The 19,863-nt window shown below is 33.9% G+C and overlaps 1 protein-coding gene across 1 annotated transcript; it reads right to left on the bottom strand.

Moving 5' to 3' along the window:
* Positions 1 to 8,304: 8,304 nt before the first annotated feature.
* On the bottom strand, positions 8,305 to 19,182 carry LOC145686194 (uncharacterized). The gene is made up of 2 exons (XM_081759234.1): positions 19,099 to 19,182; positions 8,305 to 10,538 (listed from the first exon to the last, which is right to left on the bottom strand). Exon 2 carries the CDS (start codon positions 10,529 to 10,531, stop codon positions 8,780 to 8,782), a length of 1,752 nt encoding a protein of 583 aa, XP_081615360.1. The 5' UTR covers positions 10,532 to 10,538; positions 19,099 to 19,182; the 3' UTR covers positions 8,305 to 8,779.
* Positions 19,183 to 19,863: the final 681 nt, after the last annotated feature.

Raw genomic sequence — 19,863 nt, 5'->3', positions numbered from 1 at the left:
CTGTGGCTTTTGTATGCAATAATTTCAATCTTAACCAACTCCTTTAATATGTTACATGTTTCATCTTTTCTAATAATCCTATTATTTCTAAAATTATTTGTTTAGATCAAGCAGAGAAAAAGTTAGAAGTATTGTTCCTTTCATTATGATGAAGAATCAAAGTACAACAATATGCAGAAAAAAATGCTCTTGACAAGGAAATTAAGTCAAGATAGTTTAGGACTTTTTTTCTTATATCAGAGGCATGGGTTCAAGCAACGACCATCCGGATTCTCTAGGATTTAAGTACAGGCTAAGAGGATATATATAATGGGAAAGCATTCTGCTGCTTTATTTACTCACGGTAAAAATGACAAAGCTATCGAAGAATCTTCTACGCAGCAGGAAACAGTAAGATCTACATTAATTGAGGATATATACTTGAAAAACTCCGCACTGTATGATGAATTATGTACAACAGTGCAACTGTTGATGTATATTTTACAAGAAAATGAAAATGGAAATGAAGATCAAATATGTTCATTGAATATGCATGACCTTAAAGAACAGTCTTGAATTTATAGCTGGGCGGGTAGGTTTCAAATTTAAACTCAAATATTCACAGTTCTCTGTCGAAGAACCTGCTGTAATACAACTTGACAAAATTAATCTCAAAAGGAGGACTGACATTTCTATCAAAGGAACGTCTGGACACAATCAAAGTAGCTAACAAAGATTTTCTTGCATATCTCAAAAAAGAATGAGAATTTATCTGGAAAGAAATGGGGCATCATTAGAAAATTAACGAGTATCATAAAAAATGAATTTGATAATAAGTGTGAACCGAAAGTTTTAATATATTTTATCCGACTTAGAACATGGATAAGAATAAATGAACTAAACAAGCAACTGAAACACTCTTCCCGCAAAAGAATATTTTACAAGAAAATAAAGAAAGTGGTGAAGTGAGAGAATTGAATTCAGTAAAAAAAAAAAAATCTGATTGGTAACTGCAAGTGGATTAGGCTTACTAGGGATACCATTTAAGAAAAAAAAATACAACGGACAATACTTCTAAGGTTGTGGGTAAGCTTGTCTATACCGTATATATAGATGAAAGTTTGATTGTTTTGGACGTAATAAGAGTATATTGAAATACTTGATTTACCCTACTCTTCTTTTTATGTGCATTTAAAAAAATAAATATATTCCCATGCCGGAATAAAATTCCACTAATATAATAGGCATCTAAATCAGAAATAGCAAATAGATATCTTGAAGTCAGGAGAAAACAGTAATTTCACATTGAGGTTCCAAAGAGTTGATTTGAGTTGATTTTAGTTTAGCGTCCCTTTCAGCACCGAGGCTATATGAGACGTGGACCTACTGATTAACGTGAAATCCGAACCACATGAGCTCCCACCGGGAATGAGGTTCCAAAGAGAATATACTGGAGCAAGCAGACGACAGCGCGACTCCTTTCCCGAGCGAATGTCGAAGGTGACGTCATTGCGCGAGTAGGACGCAAACGCGTTCGCTGATGGTCTTACCTTGTTATTTCTACCATGGTTAGGTGTTGGTCTGAACAACACGATCCTAAGGTTCATCTAGTTTCTTTCATGCTTCTTGGCGCCCGGTAATGTTACGTGTAGCAACTTTCTCTCAGGCTCGTAGCAGTCAGCACCTTGATATTGGCAATCAGCGCCAGTCGTGGCAATCAGCACCAATAATTGGCTGTGGCAGTCAGCACCCGTGGCAGTCAGCATTCCACCCCTTTTATGAGTGTTGTGTTTAAATACGAAAACTGTAAGGGCGACTTGTTTGAAATAAATGCCTTTTCTTTTTTTTAGCAATAAAGTTAGTTACTTTCACATTGAATAAAAATTAGCAAAGAACATTTCACTGATTAGAGTGCTGATTCTTATGGAAGCTTTCACACTGAAAAGAAGATTTCCTCATGTGGGTATCGGATTGCCGCAATTCACCTTGCTGAAAGACGTGGTTTATCAGGAGGTCGGCCAAGATTCTTTTGGACTTAGCCTGTAGACTGCTTCTGGTCTCAATTATTCCCATATAACAAGACTAACCATACATAAAGTTAGTTCGAAATTATTTAAAATATCACTAATTGACCTTAAGAGGATAATCGTGATTTAAATATTCGTAAATCAGAAGAGATGTAAGAGTTAAGCGTTAAAATAAATCCGATAATTCCTAATGCAACCTCATGATAGCAATAAAACTCCTTATGTAATATTTTCAAAGCTAAGATTAAAAGTTATGTTCTTGAAGATGGTTTATGGCAACATAGAATATTATAAATCCAATTATCATAAGTAGTACCTCTGACAGCCCCGCATTTCACATCACCATATCCCTTCACCCTGACAAGTGGGCAATTCACTTACCCACAATGACTTTTCAGGCATTCCAGTGACATCAATATCTCAGTTTGGGTTTGGGATCATGTTTCAGTGAACCTTGACTATCACCATCAGCAGCTATTAGAGAATCAGAACTTATTTCTGTATTAGATAATGTGGGTAGTCTATAGAAGACGGAAAGCGTGCCTTCGGTGCCCGTGGTCATGGGTTCAATTTCCGGAGAGGCACTCAACAATTTCGATGTTGACCCAGCATCGTGAGGACAATTGGGGAGTTATCTTAAGTAAGAGGTAGCGGACTCCAGTCTAGAAAGCTGGCATTAGGGACTTCGGGTGTCGATACGTTGACTACACATCCCCACTTTCAACATAAGCCCGCTGGTAGGAACCAAAGGACTGTCGTGTCAAGAATTTAGTTTGTTTTAATTATCATAAACGCCTTCTTTATTATTAAATTTTATCCAATATTTTCTTTTCAACTAGTTTGCGAAACTCAGAGCTAGCTACTTGTTTTCTTTTTCATTCATGTTCATAGTTAGCACAACTAATCACTAAGGAAAAACAATCTTTTCAATAAAATTCGCCTCGCATCTTTCGTAGCTTTAAGTTTAGTTATTTTTAGTTCTTTTTTTTAAGTTGAAGGGCGGTTTATCATTTTCCCCTCGCTTTCCCAATTTTTTTTCTTTCTAGTTTTACCTATGTTTCTTTGCACCGACATTGCGCCTATACGCACGTACTTAGTATGTTTGTTTACAAAAGCAGGCCATTTTCCTGCCACTATAGAAAGTAAGAGTGCACTGTATCAGAGAAATATTAATTGACGTATGTAAATGAATATATCTGTAATGAAGTCATAATTACTCAGTTTTTGCATCGTACACAGTTTCCTCATCCTCATCAATCTCATCACACCGCTTCCTGAATTCCAGTTCTAGTATTTTTTTCTTGATGGGGGACTGATGTCTCATGTAGGCTAATTAACTATCACATCAGCAATAAAGAAAGTACAATTTAATTTGCACTAATTTCAAAACATTACGTTAATTAAATAATAATAATAATACGGAGCGAGCTCAGGCTATTTGTTAGGATTCTTGCTTCGCAATTGGATAATACCGGGTTCGATTACGGAGACCAGCCATCCTGACTAAGGATTTTCCAGCGTTGGTCCTCAGTTATACTGGGCAAATGCTAAGTTAGTACCTTGATCTAAGGCTCTGGAGACCTTCCTTCCATTCCTTTTCAAATGTTTTCATCTGTTGATTACTACAGTGTAAAGTGGCCTCTGAGGATGTATCTGGTAGCTTATAGTAAATAAACAATAACGACGTAATATATCTTCACGAAACGTGTGGGTTAATTTAACTACAGCCTTACAGTCCCAATAGATAGCTAAAGCTTTAATATCAATTTCCTGACATTTAAAAACTATTTTCATATTGTTTCAGCTTTCAATTTTCTCATGTATGTTCCCACCGAGAATTAAACGTGAGATCACATGAACAAATGCGACTATGTTAAATATTTTTGAACACTTTAATATACAAAACACAAAACGCTTCAATGATACGATACATGGATATGTTTTGGTTACGTCCTGCAATGTATGATTAAAGAAGCCTGGAGGGTGAAGAAAAAATAACAGAAATCTCTTTTATATTTACTCCTTCAACAAACTCCCGACGTCAGAAGGGCAAGCCATAAGTTAGGTAATAAAGTCATACAACGAACATAACCATATCGCTCTCCTGAAATTCTCGTGTGTATGTTTAAAAATCTACTGTTGTTCCACGCCAACCAGTCTATATTTTTTGTTGTATATACCTTAGAAGTGAAAGATATTCATTATTACATTTGTTGATGGTTGGACTCTAGTGAGTCAAAAACTACTATTAATAAAGAGTTTGTTTTGTCTAGTATTCCTGATTAGAAGGGCCTTATCTAAGATAATTTATTTGTATATGAGAAAAGAAGAAAGTTTATTTTCTAAGAATAAAATAAATATTTTCACTGTGAAGCTAACATTAAATTTCGAAAAGGAGCTAAACAGAAGAATTTGCTACCGTTTATATCAGTTTTCAGACAGTTCACTATACTCTGAAATGGGAAGAAATCAAACTTGGAAACATTTTATTAAAGAGACTTCGACAGAAAGTGCAACATGTAAATATTGCAAGGTTAAAATAAAATAAAAAACAAAGGTAGCACAAACGTGTTATGGAAACATTTAAAAGCACAGCAACCTACTATATCAGTGAATGCGAAAAAAGTTTTAACGAATTTTAGATATTCAATTTTACCATCACAATTTCAGATGTAGGTTTGGATGCGAATCAAGATCTGAGATTCGAATTTCGGATCCAGATCCGAGATCCGAATTTCGGATCCAGATCCGAGATCCGGACCCAGATCCGAGATCCGAATTTCGGATCCAGACCCGAGATCCGGATCTAGGTCCGAATTCGGCAAGATCCGGATCCGGATCTCACTGGATCCGGGATATCCGGATCCGAAAATTTTTGGCCATCCCTATTATATATAGGAGTAGCTCAGAGAAGGTACTTTTAGAAGTAACTTGCTGCTGTCGCCCTTCATGGCCGAGCGTACTAGCACTAAGGGCTAGTAATGGAAATAGCTTTAGGCATGGGTTCAAACCCGGACCAAGGAAAGTTTTTTTTTAAATTTCATAACACTATTTTCATTAAAATAAGATGAAAATAATACTCAAAAATGATTTATTTACTTTTGTGCAGATAAGTAATCGTAATAGTAGTAGTGGTAATAGTACTAGTAGGGTTAGCAGTAGTAGTAGAAGGAGGAGAAGGAGGAGCAATAGTAACAGTAGTAGGAACGGTTAGAAGCCCCGCAGGGCTTGTTTTGTTCCACCTTGACCCCCATGATGTAAATTTTCTGAACAACTTAGAACAGCCGGCTAGGTAGCGCGCGAAAAAAAAACGTACTTCCGGGAGTATTAGTCTCCCGAGCGGGCCGTGTTACATATAATATGTTTACTGTTTCCTTATCCGAAATAACCGTGTCTCTTGGTAAAAAATTAAAAAAAAAGTGGATTACTATGGTCGATCAATGAATTGACAATGAGCCATCGCCCTCAACCGGAACGATGTAATATGTGTCGAAAATTTTTCCAGATAATGTAGCCGTCTTCTAACTCCAAGTCATAAAGTTTAAAATAATTATTTTGTAGTCTCTTATTCTTGATGATGGTAGGCAATGTTTTCTTGCTGTCAAGGTTATGATAGAAGGGAGAACAATAACCTTGCATTAAGTATTACTACCTCACTGGAATAAATCTAACGGTAAGGACAAAAGTGGTGCGGATGAATGAACGAAGAAACCATTCCGTTTATATAAATCGCCTCAGAAAACTGTATTCTACTGTATTCTAATTTCTTAATGCATTTAATAAAATTAACGATATATTATATTCCAATCGTTTTGAAGTAATTTTGTAGTATACAGTAATTGTAAAATTTATCTGCAGTTGTTTGTACAGTTTAACTAACGACATAATGAAGTCTGATCCAACAGAAACAAGATAATTAATTTACAACTTTTTCCATGTTGTACCTTATTTTTTATAGGTTATGCCAATTTTTCAACCCGTGCATTGTTGACAGAGCAAGTCCTGTTAGGAACATTTAAATTCCCACCATAATATGCTTGCTCTACACCTTTGGGTATGCTTATATACAATCTTATAAATAAATAAATATTCACACATTTGTGAATCTGGAATTTCTACATCGATTAGTGTGAAAAATATGAAAATTAAATTACAAAAAGCTATAGTTTTCTGGAGAGCGGGAATGAAAGTACATTATGTAAGAGGCCAGAATTTCCAAACACAAATACATACTGTAGATAAATGACAAAACATAAGAGAAATACAAAATAATCTAAGAAACAAAGAAAAATATTGTAGAAGATTCGAAATGGGGACACAGGCTGGCCTGCAAATGTTGTTACACTCTTTCGACTGAGTATCCTTACCGGTATCGAACCCGGGACCGCTTGCAACAAAGGCGAGAGCGTTAGCGACTACGCTTTGTGGTTTTGTTAAATTACATCAGTTTCGCAAAAAATACACTTTTTGTTACAATAATAAAGTTTCCTTCCAAGTTTCCTGCCTGTAAAGAATTTTCATGGTTTTCCAACTCCTATCCTTAGTTGATCGTTACTTGATTATAGCTTTCCTAAATCTGTTCCAAAAAATACAAGTTTTATTCAAGAAATAAAGTTTCCCATCGAGTTTTACAAACCAATGATAATCAAATAATATAAGGTGGATAGATATGAAAATTGTATAGAGCGGATTAACACTTGGCTTCCAACGTAATTTTTCCAATAAAAAATGAATTTCTGCGAAACTAACTATAATTTTAGCAAAACTACCATAAACTAATGAAATGAGGTGAAGAATTTATGAAAATTGTTTATGGGTGGGCTAACACAACACTTGGCTCGAAACTTTATTTCATCAATAAAAAATGGAGCTAACAAAACTTTTAGCAAAGCTAACAGAAAATAACATTAAACTACCGACACGAAGTGGAAAATTAGAAAAATTGTTTATGAGCGTACCAATTTCATAATTCGCGATCAAAATCATTTCTCGAATAGAAAGTTTATTTTTGCGAAACTAACGTTAACTTACGATAGACTAACGATATGAGGTGGAAAATTATTAGATTGCTTGTGTGCGAGGTAACGTCTAACTAGTCGGGAAACTTCAATTGTGAAATATAGTTTCGCGAAATTCACGACAGTTCATCAAAACTACCTAAACAAACAATACGAGGTGGAAAATTATGTAACTTCTTTACGAGTAGGCTACTTGCACATGGCGGGAAACTTCATTTCTCCAACAAAAGTATATTCTTGCAAAAGTAACTATAGTTTTAGCAAAACTAGCAAGAACTAATAATAAACTAGCAATATGAGTGAAAGAACGTTGAAATTTATTTGTAGGTGGGAAACATGATGTTGACCTCTCATTTATTTTTTCAAGAGAAAGTGTATTTTTTCTTAAACTAACGACAGTTTTAGCAAGAATTTGTAAACTAACGGCAAACTAACGCTATTAAGTGGTAAATGATGGAATTTGTTTATGAGTGAGCTAACTTTACACTTTGGGGGGAAACTTTATTTCTCCAATAAAGCGCATTCCTGCAAACTGACGATAGTTTTAGTAAAAATAACGTAAACTAATAATATGAGATGGAACATTATGAAAATTGTTTTTAGAAGAGCTAACCACATTTGGTGGGAAATTTATTTTCTAAAAAAAAGCGTACTTTTGCAAAACTAACGTAAGCTAACGATAAACGATTTGAATGGAAAAGATTAAATTTCATTTGTTAGTGAGGAACAATCAACTTGGTCTTAATATTTTTTCCAATAAAAGGTGTATTTTATCAAAGCTAATGACAGTTTTTGCGAAACTAACGTAAACTCACGATATTACGAGTAGAAGAATGTCGAAATTTGTTTGTAGGTGGGGAATCATAGAGTTGGCGTACCCAGTTTTCCAATAAAAACTGTAGTTTTTTTTTTTTTTTTTTTTTGCGAAGTTAACGATAGTTCTGCGAAATTTACTAATACAAACTAATGATATGAAACAGAAAATTATGAAAGTCGTTTATCGTCAGGTTAAGTCCACACTTGGCAGGAAACTTTAATTCTTCAACTTAGTTCTTAGTTATTAATTCTTAAAAACAAGTGTAGTTTTACGAAACTAATGACAATCTTAGCAAAACTAATGTAAATTGACGATAAATTCATGATGTAGATATAACAATGATAAATGCAAAGATAAAACGACTTCACAGACATAATGTTTTAATAATTTAGTGTTAATAAGGTAGAAATACAATTGTCGTTGAATTTGTAATTTTTACGACGAAAGCTAAGTGAAAACGGGAATCTCAATTTAGGGCAGAAGTGGCGAACCTGCAGTCTTAAGGCAGCTTGCGACCTTCTATAGTAATAAAGTATGGCCTTATGGACGTGTTGTAAAAATATTAAATTATATACGGAAAATACAAGAAATATACTTCTGAAAAGTAAATGAGTGATAAAATGTATTACTTCATCTTTTTAATGTGTTACTTAGATTTATACGTTTTCACGTACTCTAATAACTGCAAAACAACTACAAAAATTGGGTATGTTCAGAATTATCATATGCAGCCTTCTCGGCAGTATATATATAATTAGAGGGAGAGAAAAACACAGGAAGAGAGACAGACAGACAAAGACAGATGAAACTTGACATTTCTCAAACGTTTACATGATAGCAGTATTACTTTTAGTGAAACAATAAAATCATTTTTCAATACGAATTTCAGGCAGATAAGCAGTAATACAAAAGCAAATAAAAATCACGAAGAAAGAAAATCAGAAAAAGTCTTCCTCAAAGTCACGGTAAAAATCAATTTTATACTTGGACATTAGCTCTTCTGTCAAAGAACCAACCTTTTCAATTTGATCAAAGCATTCTAGGAACCAAATTAATTCTTCTTCACTTTCCGTGAAGCGGTGATGTTTCAGCCAAAAGATTTTCAAATATCTTAATGTAGGACTCATCTCACACACTTTGGATATAAACGTTTCCGATCGATTAAGAATACCGTACAGAAGTATTTCATCGATAGATGATGCGCTCTTCAAAATATTCAATATAGTTTCTTCTGTAACATATCCTAACACAACTTTTTTTAAACTGGGTAAAGAGTGGATTTCATTCAAATATACAGATCCCATGCCATAACTAGAAATCTCGATTTCTTCTAAATTTCCACAAGATTCGAAAAGGAAACTTAAATCAATAAAACAATTCGGAATTGCTCTGTGGTATTTTAAGACTAGTTTCTGTAGATTTTGCCCTTTGTTTGTGATGTACTGAGTAATAATATTTTGCAATGAAGTTAATGTATCATCATTCATTCCATTTGACCAGTGACGAATTTTCAGTGACTTAAGAGGATTCAAATATTGTAGACTAGTAAGATCAGCAGAAATTTCTTCACATTCGAGATGTTCAAGTAATGGACACAGAGGCGATATCCATTTAACTGTATTTTCCGAGAGAATGCCCAACTTTACATATTTTAATCGTAATGTTCTTCTGTTACAGCTCTCGGGATAACTCCACTGTGTGGAACTGGAAATAAAGGACGAAGGCATGGGCATGGGTCCCAAACAAGTACCGAAATAGTCTAAGTTTGGTAGTAATTCCAACAATACCAGCAACATTTTCTCAGAGAAGCAGGTGTATCTGGAAAATGTCAAACTTCGCAGTGTGTCACATAAAGGAGTTTTCACTCTAGAATATTCTTGTACTTTCATATTTTCGTCTGGAATCAGTTCTGCAGGGGGTATTAATTTACAAATTGATGTAAAAATATCTGGTATATTCCAGAATGTACTTTTCCATTCTTCTTGCTTATAGTTACTGCTATTTACATCATAAACGGATTTTTGGTCGTCAAATTGAACATCCTGATCATCCACTGTTTGCAAATTTTGATTTCTTATTATCTTTTGTGTCAATAGATTAAGTCCAACATCCGATATTTCAGAATGGGAAACATCAAGTTTCTGAAGCTTATCACAAACTTGCCCTATGAACTCCAGAATTTCGTCATTGCACATTCCAATGAGACTTAAATTAACTAATCCTTTAGCAGACATCAAAGTTTCTTTTAGTAGACGGTAATCTATAAAACTGTGGAAATATCCCCAAGAGAGTTCAAGAGTTACCAGTGATCTTGAGAATTCGTGCACCAATTCCATAAATCTCGTCATGTGTTTCTTTCCAATTGTCCTATTGAGGCTAGCGTTTAGCGTTTGTAATTTTGTTGAACCAAAAATCTCTAGAACTAACAACCAGGAAGGACAAGAAGAATCAGAGTAGTTAGTAATGAATCTGTTCCACCCTTGAGTTTTAAGTATTCCTGTCTCGAACTTAGTCCAAAGCAAATTAAATACTGTAGTAGGTAGCTGTTGGAAGTAATCTCGTGTTGATTTCCTTTGTCTGTAAAATTTAACATGATCTTCAAATGTTTTTGGTTTATTTTCCAGAATCCTTTCTACTATTTGATCGGATGTTAGTGACTGAAGTGAGGGAAGACGTTTTGACCACGGCATCCTAAACCTAAAAGACAATAATACAGTATTATACAATATGTGGAACACGTAATATTCTCGAGTAATATCACAAAAATTTATGTAAAGGCTCACCGAACTACTTTACTCGCGTATTTGTGATTGTTCATTGCATTCAAATGAAACCACAAATCTTTAATGTTTGTAATTAATAATGATTATGAATTCATGAAATACGCACGATATCTTAATTTGCTTGGCAATTTGAACGGAGGAGTGATTATTTTATACTATAAATGCATTTATTTTGGATAATATTTCATGTTATTTACAGGAAGCCCTAAGCTGACACTTTAATGTATTGGGTAGTATTTGCGACATTTGTAAGGGCAGTACAGATTCACAAGATGTGGAGAAGAGTGGGAGAAAACTCTGTACATCAACTGTAAAGCGTTTGGATATTTCAAAGTCATTCATTTATTTTTTTATCACATTCATCAGTTCTATGCGTTAAGATCCGACACGAAGAGAAAACAGTACAGATTCTCCTTTGTACCTAGGTATATTATTAAGCACAGAAGGTCATTCAAGTGTAATCGGCAATGAATTGGTTTGCTAAAAGCAATGTTCACAGTTCAGATTCCATTCCACACTGGATATAATTTTGAGACCGTTTCTCGTTTGTTATATTTTTCGTTTTCATATACATTGAGAAGATTCAGAGTAACGTCATTACCTAATTCAAAAGATAAGAAAGCTTTACCATTGTAACAGTTTCCATTGCATTGGCTAGTTGCACACTGAATGTAGTGCCGTCACTATATTTGAATGGTATTATAAGTTCTAACTTACGTAGTTCTTTTTTTTAAATGCATCAATATTTTATTTCACAAATACAATACTACCATCGGAATGAAGTCGGAGGACAAAGAAAGTGCTGTTAAAATCCTCCTTCAATATAGCTTCTACTCAATTACACTGGTCAACAGCGAAAATGCTTCGGAGATAAAAGTTATCAATTGTTACTAATTTTAGGGTGCTGATAACAAATATGAAATTATTTTTTGAAGATTTGTCCGGGTTTCAAAGAAATAGGTAATCACCTCATGTGCTCCGGTGGCCAAATTAAGGGTTCGTTGTGACAAGATTTGTCTGCTTATTTCAATAAACTTCCATTGTTTGGCGATTAGTTTCATTGCTATCCTCTGCGACGTACGCAGAGATGGGTATACACATTGCGTATGAACCACAGTAGTTTCAAGGTATATTATATTCTGGTACCTGTAGCTGGGACCGCACATGGTGCACTACATTTGGGAAAAAAGAGGATTTTTGGACGGAAAATTCCCAATTTTCCCTTTTCTCGTACATTACATACATACATTCTCATGGTTCCATTTGAAAGCCTTTTTATTCTGAATAGAATGACGTATAAGTTATGATACTGAAATAAATAGTACTGTTTGGATTCTTTTATTTCATATCTCACTTTCCCTATATGAAATTTGGTATTGTCAAACAGAACTGAAAAATATTTTCCCCTCACAACTATTGTAGATATTACAATGAAACTTGGCACATGTATTACACATGAACTAGTTTTAAAGGTATATTATATTTGGGCACTTTTAGCCAGGGCCATACCAGGCGGTCTACATTTTTAAAAAATGGAATTTTTGGACGGGAAATTTCCAATTTTACCTTAAATTTCCCTCCTCTTCTTCATCGTGTACACATGGGCATAATACCGTTTGCAAGCTTGGTTTATTCTGAAGCGATTGACATATAAATCACGACACTCAGATGAACAAAATTGAAGCAATAGCTACTTAAGTGAAAGGTCAAATAGAAAATTCAAGACTCTAAAAGTGTCAACACTACGTAACCCATATTTCTGTCAAGTACACTTAAACTCGAACCAATTCAGCGTTTTTATTGTCATTTTCGTATTTAGCAAGCGTGAAAAAAGTTAAAATTTGTTGTCCAGTGTTATTAATAGTTATCCGCAAAGAAAGATTATTGGATTTCTCCTTCTGAAATATATATTTCATAATATTTTTTCTAACAAATTGGGACATCGTAGTATTCTACAAAATATAGTCACTTGCACAATCGAACCAGAAGAAAATGGTAAATCAAGACCACGTCAAAGTCCCAACACAAAACGGCACAGGATGACATATCCTATCGCTTACACAATTGAGCAGAATTTAGAGAATGGTTTAGTAATTGTCATCATTCTTGCACTTTGCTCCTACCTTTAGAAACCCTAGCAGTACAGCAGAAACCCTACAGCTTATTGGATTTGGTGATATGTACTCAATAGAATTATTATTTTGAGGTTTCAAGCATGGAGTTTACTACTTCTTAAATCCGATAAGTTTTCTACAATGCAAGGTCAATACAAAGAGAGATGTACTCTCATTGAGAATTGGGAACCATACCACGCACAACAAAGGATCGCACTAACCGTATTGTACTGATACATTTTGATTACTTAACGATATGAAAACCCCAAAGACGTAAAACTTCAGTCAACGTCAAAAATATCTTATTTAAAAGTTATGTGAGTCACATTTTTGTTTAAAGGAAATAAAATCTCCATTCAATTCATAATAATAGGAAAAGTAGGGTTTGCTATAATATGCTTCTCATTTTAGATTAATATCCTATTATGCACTGAGACTAAAGTAGACGGTGGACGAAATAGTCGGATAAAGAAAGGGAGAGGAAACAGAAGAACGTCGAGGAAAATTACACTCATTACAACTAGTAAATGTCTCTACTACGGAAAAAATTGCCCTTCATTGATTGTAGAATATCTTTATTATAATTGCAGACTGTATTGGCCACATAACTAGTCTAATGTCTCAGCATTTACTTTCTTATGTTTACCGAACATCCTTAGGGTCATCAAATTTAAGAGGCTCAGATGGGCAGGTCATGTTGCCAGGATGGAGGTAGGAAAGCTTTCAGAGTTATAACTGAAAATCCAATCGGAAAACTTCCATTAGCAAGATATAGGTGCACAGATGGGAGGACAATATTAAGATGAATCTCTCATAAATAGCAATACAAAGTAGAAACTGGATCCAGTTGGCTAAGAACAGAAGTCAATGAAGATATTTTGTGATCCGGCATTGAACTTCCGGATTCCATAGGCCATAGAGTTAGTTAATTAGTTAATATGAAATTTCAGCGTATGATTAAACATATATTTGTTGACTAGGAATTTAGCAACTATAACAAGAACAATATTTGTAAACCTGAACTTCGTTTGGGTTCTCATTGGTAGTTGTTAGTAATTGTCTGTCAAGTAAACACCGGTAGTGTTATTTGAGTTTTTTATTATGGAAATAATCGGTCAAGTTCCTTTCTTTGTTGTACATGAACATAATGCATTACCATGTTATACACCTTAATGAGTCTGAGAATAATGTGTTGAGAACTTCTACAAATTTAAAGATAGATATTGTAGTGTAGATGTTGAAAATTAAAATATAGTAGGCGAGGATAAGAAAGGATTTACGATACACTAGTATGAGTTTGGGAAATAGGTATCAGAGATGAAGTACGGAAATCAGGTATATTATAAAGGTTACCAAGAAAGTTCTATCGCTTTTTCACCCACCACATTCGAATATCGATATGTGACCTAAGACGTACCTGAAAGAACAAAAATAGCCCCCATCAGCATCGGCAACCTTCTGTCAGCGTTCTGAAAGGTCGTGGATTCCATCGCGATAGAAATTCTCGGATTCTTAAGCAAAGGAGGTATCAAGTGCATTTTGCACCTCTACTAGAGTTTTGAACTGGCGTCCTCTAAGGTGATTGTCCAAGGAATGGAACAGTTGATAATCGGACGGTGCAATGTCCGGCGAGTATGATGAATGCAATAGTGTTTCCCATTCAAGGCGAAGAATTGTGTCCCGGGTCATTCTAGTGACGTGGGGCTTAGCGTTGTCCTGTAACAGGAGGACCCCTTTGCAATTAAGAAGTGCTAGCTCTAGAGTTTTGAGTTCCTCTTGAACACAGCTCCACTGCTCACAGTAGACTGTTGCATTAATGCTCTGACCAGCTGGTAACAGTTCCCGATGCACGATGCCGCGAGCAGTCCACCAAAAACACAGGAGGACCTGTTTTTGGTGTAGTGCTGGTTTCGACTGTTTTGGAACCAATTCATGAAATGCTAACTGATGATGACGGCGGCTTGGAGCTTCGTACAGAACCCACTTTTCATCACATGTCAACACCCTGTCTAGAAATGGCTCCTTCCTCAGACGAGACAGCAAAGAAACAGGTGTCTGCTCGCGTTGCCTTTTGCCCGGAGTCAATGATGTGGGACCCATCAACCCAAATTATAGTGCCTCCCAAGTTGATAGAGGTGCTGCCGAATTGTTTCTCTACTCACAATGAATTGTAATCCCAGTTTCTCACATGCATGGCCACGTTTCACGTCAATTGTTGCCTGAAGAACTTCATTTTGTGCATGTGTTGGTCTTCCTGCACGTGGTGCGTCTTCGAGTATTTCGTCACTGTTCTTAAACTTGTTAAACCATTGCTGCAGTGTCCGCGTATTCACGACTCCCTTCCAAGGGTCTGGCATATCTTTCGCCCAGCTGCAGCGGCGTTTGACCCCAGTTTGAAATCTTACAGCATATACGCCCTTATGATGCTGTGTGGAGGTCCCATGTTCACTCTGTCCTCACGCAAGTTCACGGTGTAATTGATCTGCCAGAATCAGGTAGTGTATTGGATATACCCACACTAACAGCTGACCTTATTCTCATTTGCACTCTGCTCACGGTGTAAGGGCCAATTGAACACAGACCTCCACAAAAAGCAACAGAACTTTCTTGGATACCTTTATATATACTAGTCGAGTTCATTATGAGTGTGAGAGAAAGGAATTAGAAATATTCCTAAGCCTTTAACTCCCAAGAACGAAATTGTTACATGAAAGTTATTGAAGTTATAAATTAGTGTAGAAAATCACATCTTCTAACCACATGTATTTGAAGAAATTGTATTATGTACAGAAAATTGCGATGAGAGTTTACAAATTGCAAGTTTTTCGACCAATTTGCTCATTTGTTCCCACTCTATTATGATGATACCTTTAAGTATGAAATTAGTTCAGAAAAATATAAGAACTACAGAACTCCTCACTAGCCTCATCTTACATCAAACAAAATGATAGGTTACAGTGCTGAACAAAAGAAATAAATGATATGTAGAAACATTGAATAACTATGAGATAAAGTTTAGAGTTACGGTGATAAAGACACACGACATGATGTTAGCTTATTAAGAGCAATGAGTAATAGATTTGTAGAAAATGAGAAGATAGACATTGTGTTTATTGATCTAGAAGAATTTTTCTATCGGGTCAATTGGGAATTGGAATTGAAAATTCTAAAGAACGTTGAATTATAATAGAAGTACCGAAAACTCATAAGAAACATACGAATGGAATTTTATTTAAGAAAAAGAACTATGCCATTGTAAGAACTTTTTGGGAAATGTTAAAAAAACTGTGTAGAAACTCAACTAAATGAATTAGATATATTTTTTAACTTACAACGTACTAATTAGCTAAAACCTGACATTTCATTAACATAAAATTGGATAATTTTTATATTGAATTACTAGTGGCATGAGTTAGAGATCTTAGGACTTAAATAATGTAAAAAATAGTAAATAAAATATTTTTATTTATTTTCGATGGATAATAATATTTGGCATAATAAAGTCAACGCATGAATGATACAAATAGACGTATTTTATTTTTTCAAGAAAATATAAATTTTGAAACCATCTTAATCTCTAGTGTTTAAATTACTTCGATATTATTATTTGTTAATTACTACAGTGTTTTAATTTAACAAAAGCAGTTACAAAAGAAAAAGTATAACATGTTCGACCTTCATAGGATTTTCGTTCAAGAATCAATGATATATAACATACAGGACACTATACACCAATGACTACACTATGTATCACATGAGTTCAACAAAACTCATCTCATCGAGAACAAAATTTAGCATGATGGTTGATTTTGACGAATTTAGTCCTTATGTTCCCGAGTTATTGACTATTAAATTTGGGGTTTGGACTTGATCAAATTTTAAAAATCTCTATCTTCATTTAAGAAAAAAAGGAAAAACCGAACAAAAATGTTATTAAATTACATTTGAAATACAAGAAAGTAAATGATAAGACTGTTGGTTATCTATATTGTAAATATAGTTCTGCAAACATTTATTTAGAAATCAATGTAGGTTGACTTCTTTTATGCAATAAAGAAACTTACTAATATATAATTTTCATTTTATTGTATGGCATGGTCGTATGTTTTGATCAGAATAATACTTCCGACTAGATGCCGATGTACTCATGAAAAATGTAGCCTTATATTTTCCTCATATAATCCTTTGACAGGCTCCGCTGTTGTTCCCCTTCGTGGTAATTTCCCTTTCGTTTATTTCACTGCTTTTCCTCTTAAGAAGAACGTAACTGTGACGATTCCCTTTTCAGTAACTACGTAGCTCCCCTAAATCAACTGGCCTTCCCCAAGGTCATAAAATCAATAGCAAATATATGAAATAGATACACTTTCTACTGCAAACTGCGTTAATCATCACTGTATTTGAATTGATGAGTGGAAGAACAGTACAAGACAATAAGAATCATTTATGCTTAACGTCTAACATAGTTGTTGAATGTATAGAAAAACAAATTCCTATGTATTGGTGTAACAATTTTCAACTTATTAAGTAATTTTAAATTGAACTTCATTTGTAGTACAACAAACGATAATTTTCTCATTGAAATTCTTATGAAGTGCCATTCAGGACTCAAGCTGTTCTTTCACTTGCCTATTCATCAAAATCTTGTACCATGTATTAATAGAGAACCAGTGTTATAGTTTAAAGTTAAACTACTCCAATAACAAAGAATTAATAAATTTGTGAATTAATATCAATCATTACTCACTATCTATATAAACATAAATCACTATTGAGAAACTGTACGACCCTATTCAACAAAGAACTGCAAAAATATACTATCAGTTCTGCAATATGTGCAAATCTGTTTCGCAGCGCTTACAAACAATAACTGAATGTTGGATCCCAAATATCGGCACAATTAACAAAGAGAAAGTAGTTACTAGAACACATGCAAAAAGATGTCAATATATTTATTTTTCTTCGATAAAAACCACAATGTCAGCAAATTGTAATCTGTGGTTGGTAAAATAATTACTCACATCATTTAAAGGGAACTTTCAACGCGAATTTTAAATTCAAATTCTTTATCTTTCCAATAAATAACTCACGCTACTTACGTAAAGTTGAAATATAATATTATTCTTTCTTTGCCAATAAGGTCTTTTTTTTCATATTTTTAATTAAGAGTTATGGAATTAGACAAATTTGAACAATTTACTAGTTTCAACAGATTGACACAAAATCGTTATGCATGATTATGGGCAAATTCAGGGTTTTTGAGCCAGATTTGTCTCAGAAAAAGCAATGAAACTTCAATAAAACATTCTGAAAGATCTGTAAAAGTCAAAAATAAAAGAACTTGTGTTATGGTAGCATGAATACGAACAGAAAGGTAATTAACCATTAAGGAGAAAAGCCACAACAGTGAAATTCAACGAAGGGTAAATCTCAAATATATTATAATATCTTTTGATACTGATCTTTTTAGTGAATAATGAGGAACTAGTGGTATCTCTGGCTTCTCGTCTAGAAATAATATATGACTGATCAAACCACTAACCGACGGATATACTTTTAATGTAACTCTTTGTTTGGAGATAGTATATATACAAAGTGATAAAATGTTGACTTCGTTGTCATCATTGCTTCTCTGTAATGCCGTTTTGCTTTTAAGCTAGAGTCTGAGATCACATGGCATAAATAAGAGGAACATTAAATTTCATAGATTTAATAATCTGGATTTTAATACGTTATAAACGTAGAAACCTGAAGAGGACTCTAGAAAGATGTTAGGAAGGTGATAAAATGTTAAACGGTAGCACAGAACTTTGTTAATATTGGAGTTTTAAAACTAAGGAGATAAAATAAAAATAGTACAAAATAAAGAAAATCAACCTACAAATTTAAAATTTATTTTGAAGTTATAGCTACGTATTTACTTCTAATCGTAAACTTTACTACTTTCATTCTGTTAATTTTTGTTTCTTATAAATCCATTATTAATGTTATCTCATTTGGACCATGCATATATGAATGTTCCATCAAAAACAAAAGATTCCAAAGAAAGGGTTAAGCTGTTTGAATAATACCAAACAAAATTTAGAGAATAAATTTCAGAAGGAAGATAAGCAATATTATTATTATTATTATTATTATTATTATTATTATTATTAATAATAATAATAATAATAATAATAATAATAATAATAATAATAATAATATTAATAATAATAATACAATTTTGTTGTGTTGCTCAAGTAATGTTTTACTGAAGTTAAAGTTTAATTCAAGTAATTTGTATAAACAATGTTATGTTCCTATATGACAAAGAACCTTGCTTCATATAATTTTTAGCACATACAATGTGAAAATACTTACTTTGTGGCGAATTTTAAATTCTAAATTTCAAATTTTACATTGTATTTTATGGTGCACATACAGTTACATGGTAATGAATTTACGCTATTCTTGAAAACTACATAATATTGATTATTGTTTCTTCTTAATAAGACTTAAAGTTCAAATTGTTGCATATTAATTTATACTTTAGAAACTTAGGGAAAATTATCAATATTACTGTTTGGCACAAGCATTCAAACGACAAAAAACAAAGAGATATAATCTTATTACAACATTCTTATATTGATACTTACAGTACACAATACCACAGTAAAGGTATATGTGGTACAACTTTCAGTTGTTCATAAACGTTTAAACACAGAAAGAAAATGCTATGTATTACTGTACCTAGGGATTTATTGGCAAAGGTTTCAGTTAGAGGTCTTCACAATTGGTGTTCCAACTGCAGGAAAGGATATGAATGCTAATATACATAAAGAAAGGGTTACCATATGTCCATTTTAACAGGGTCAAACCTAGTTTGAAGTCTCTTTTCCAGGTGTCTCCGATATAACGTGCTATATGCAATCGTTAAGGTTCAAACTTTTAACTCATGTGCATCATATGAGTTGAACCCGGCCATTAGGAATCTCCATCTGGAGGGAGTATAAGAAATAACCAGAAAAAGGTCCTGCATTTGGATTATCACTTTAGATTTAGGTGAGAAAATAAATCTGCTATAACTATCGTAAACAGATGGATCGTATGATGTGCCTTCTCTTACGTCGAACCTGACTCGTGAAA

The sequence above is a fragment of the Thermobia domestica genome, chromosome 5 (assembly GCF_964235325.1).
Source record: "Thermobia domestica chromosome 5, izTheDome1.hap1.1, whole genome shotgun sequence".
Lineage (NCBI taxonomy): Eukaryota > Metazoa > Arthropoda > Insecta > Zygentoma > Lepismatidae > Thermobia > Thermobia domestica.
This window is presented reverse-complemented; position numbering and strand designations above follow the sequence as displayed.

Coding starts and splice junctions, on each gene's coding strand:
- LOC145686194 (XM_081759234.1), bottom strand. CDS start 10,531: ATGCCGTGGTCAAAACGTCTTCCCTCACTTCAGTCACTAACATCCGAT.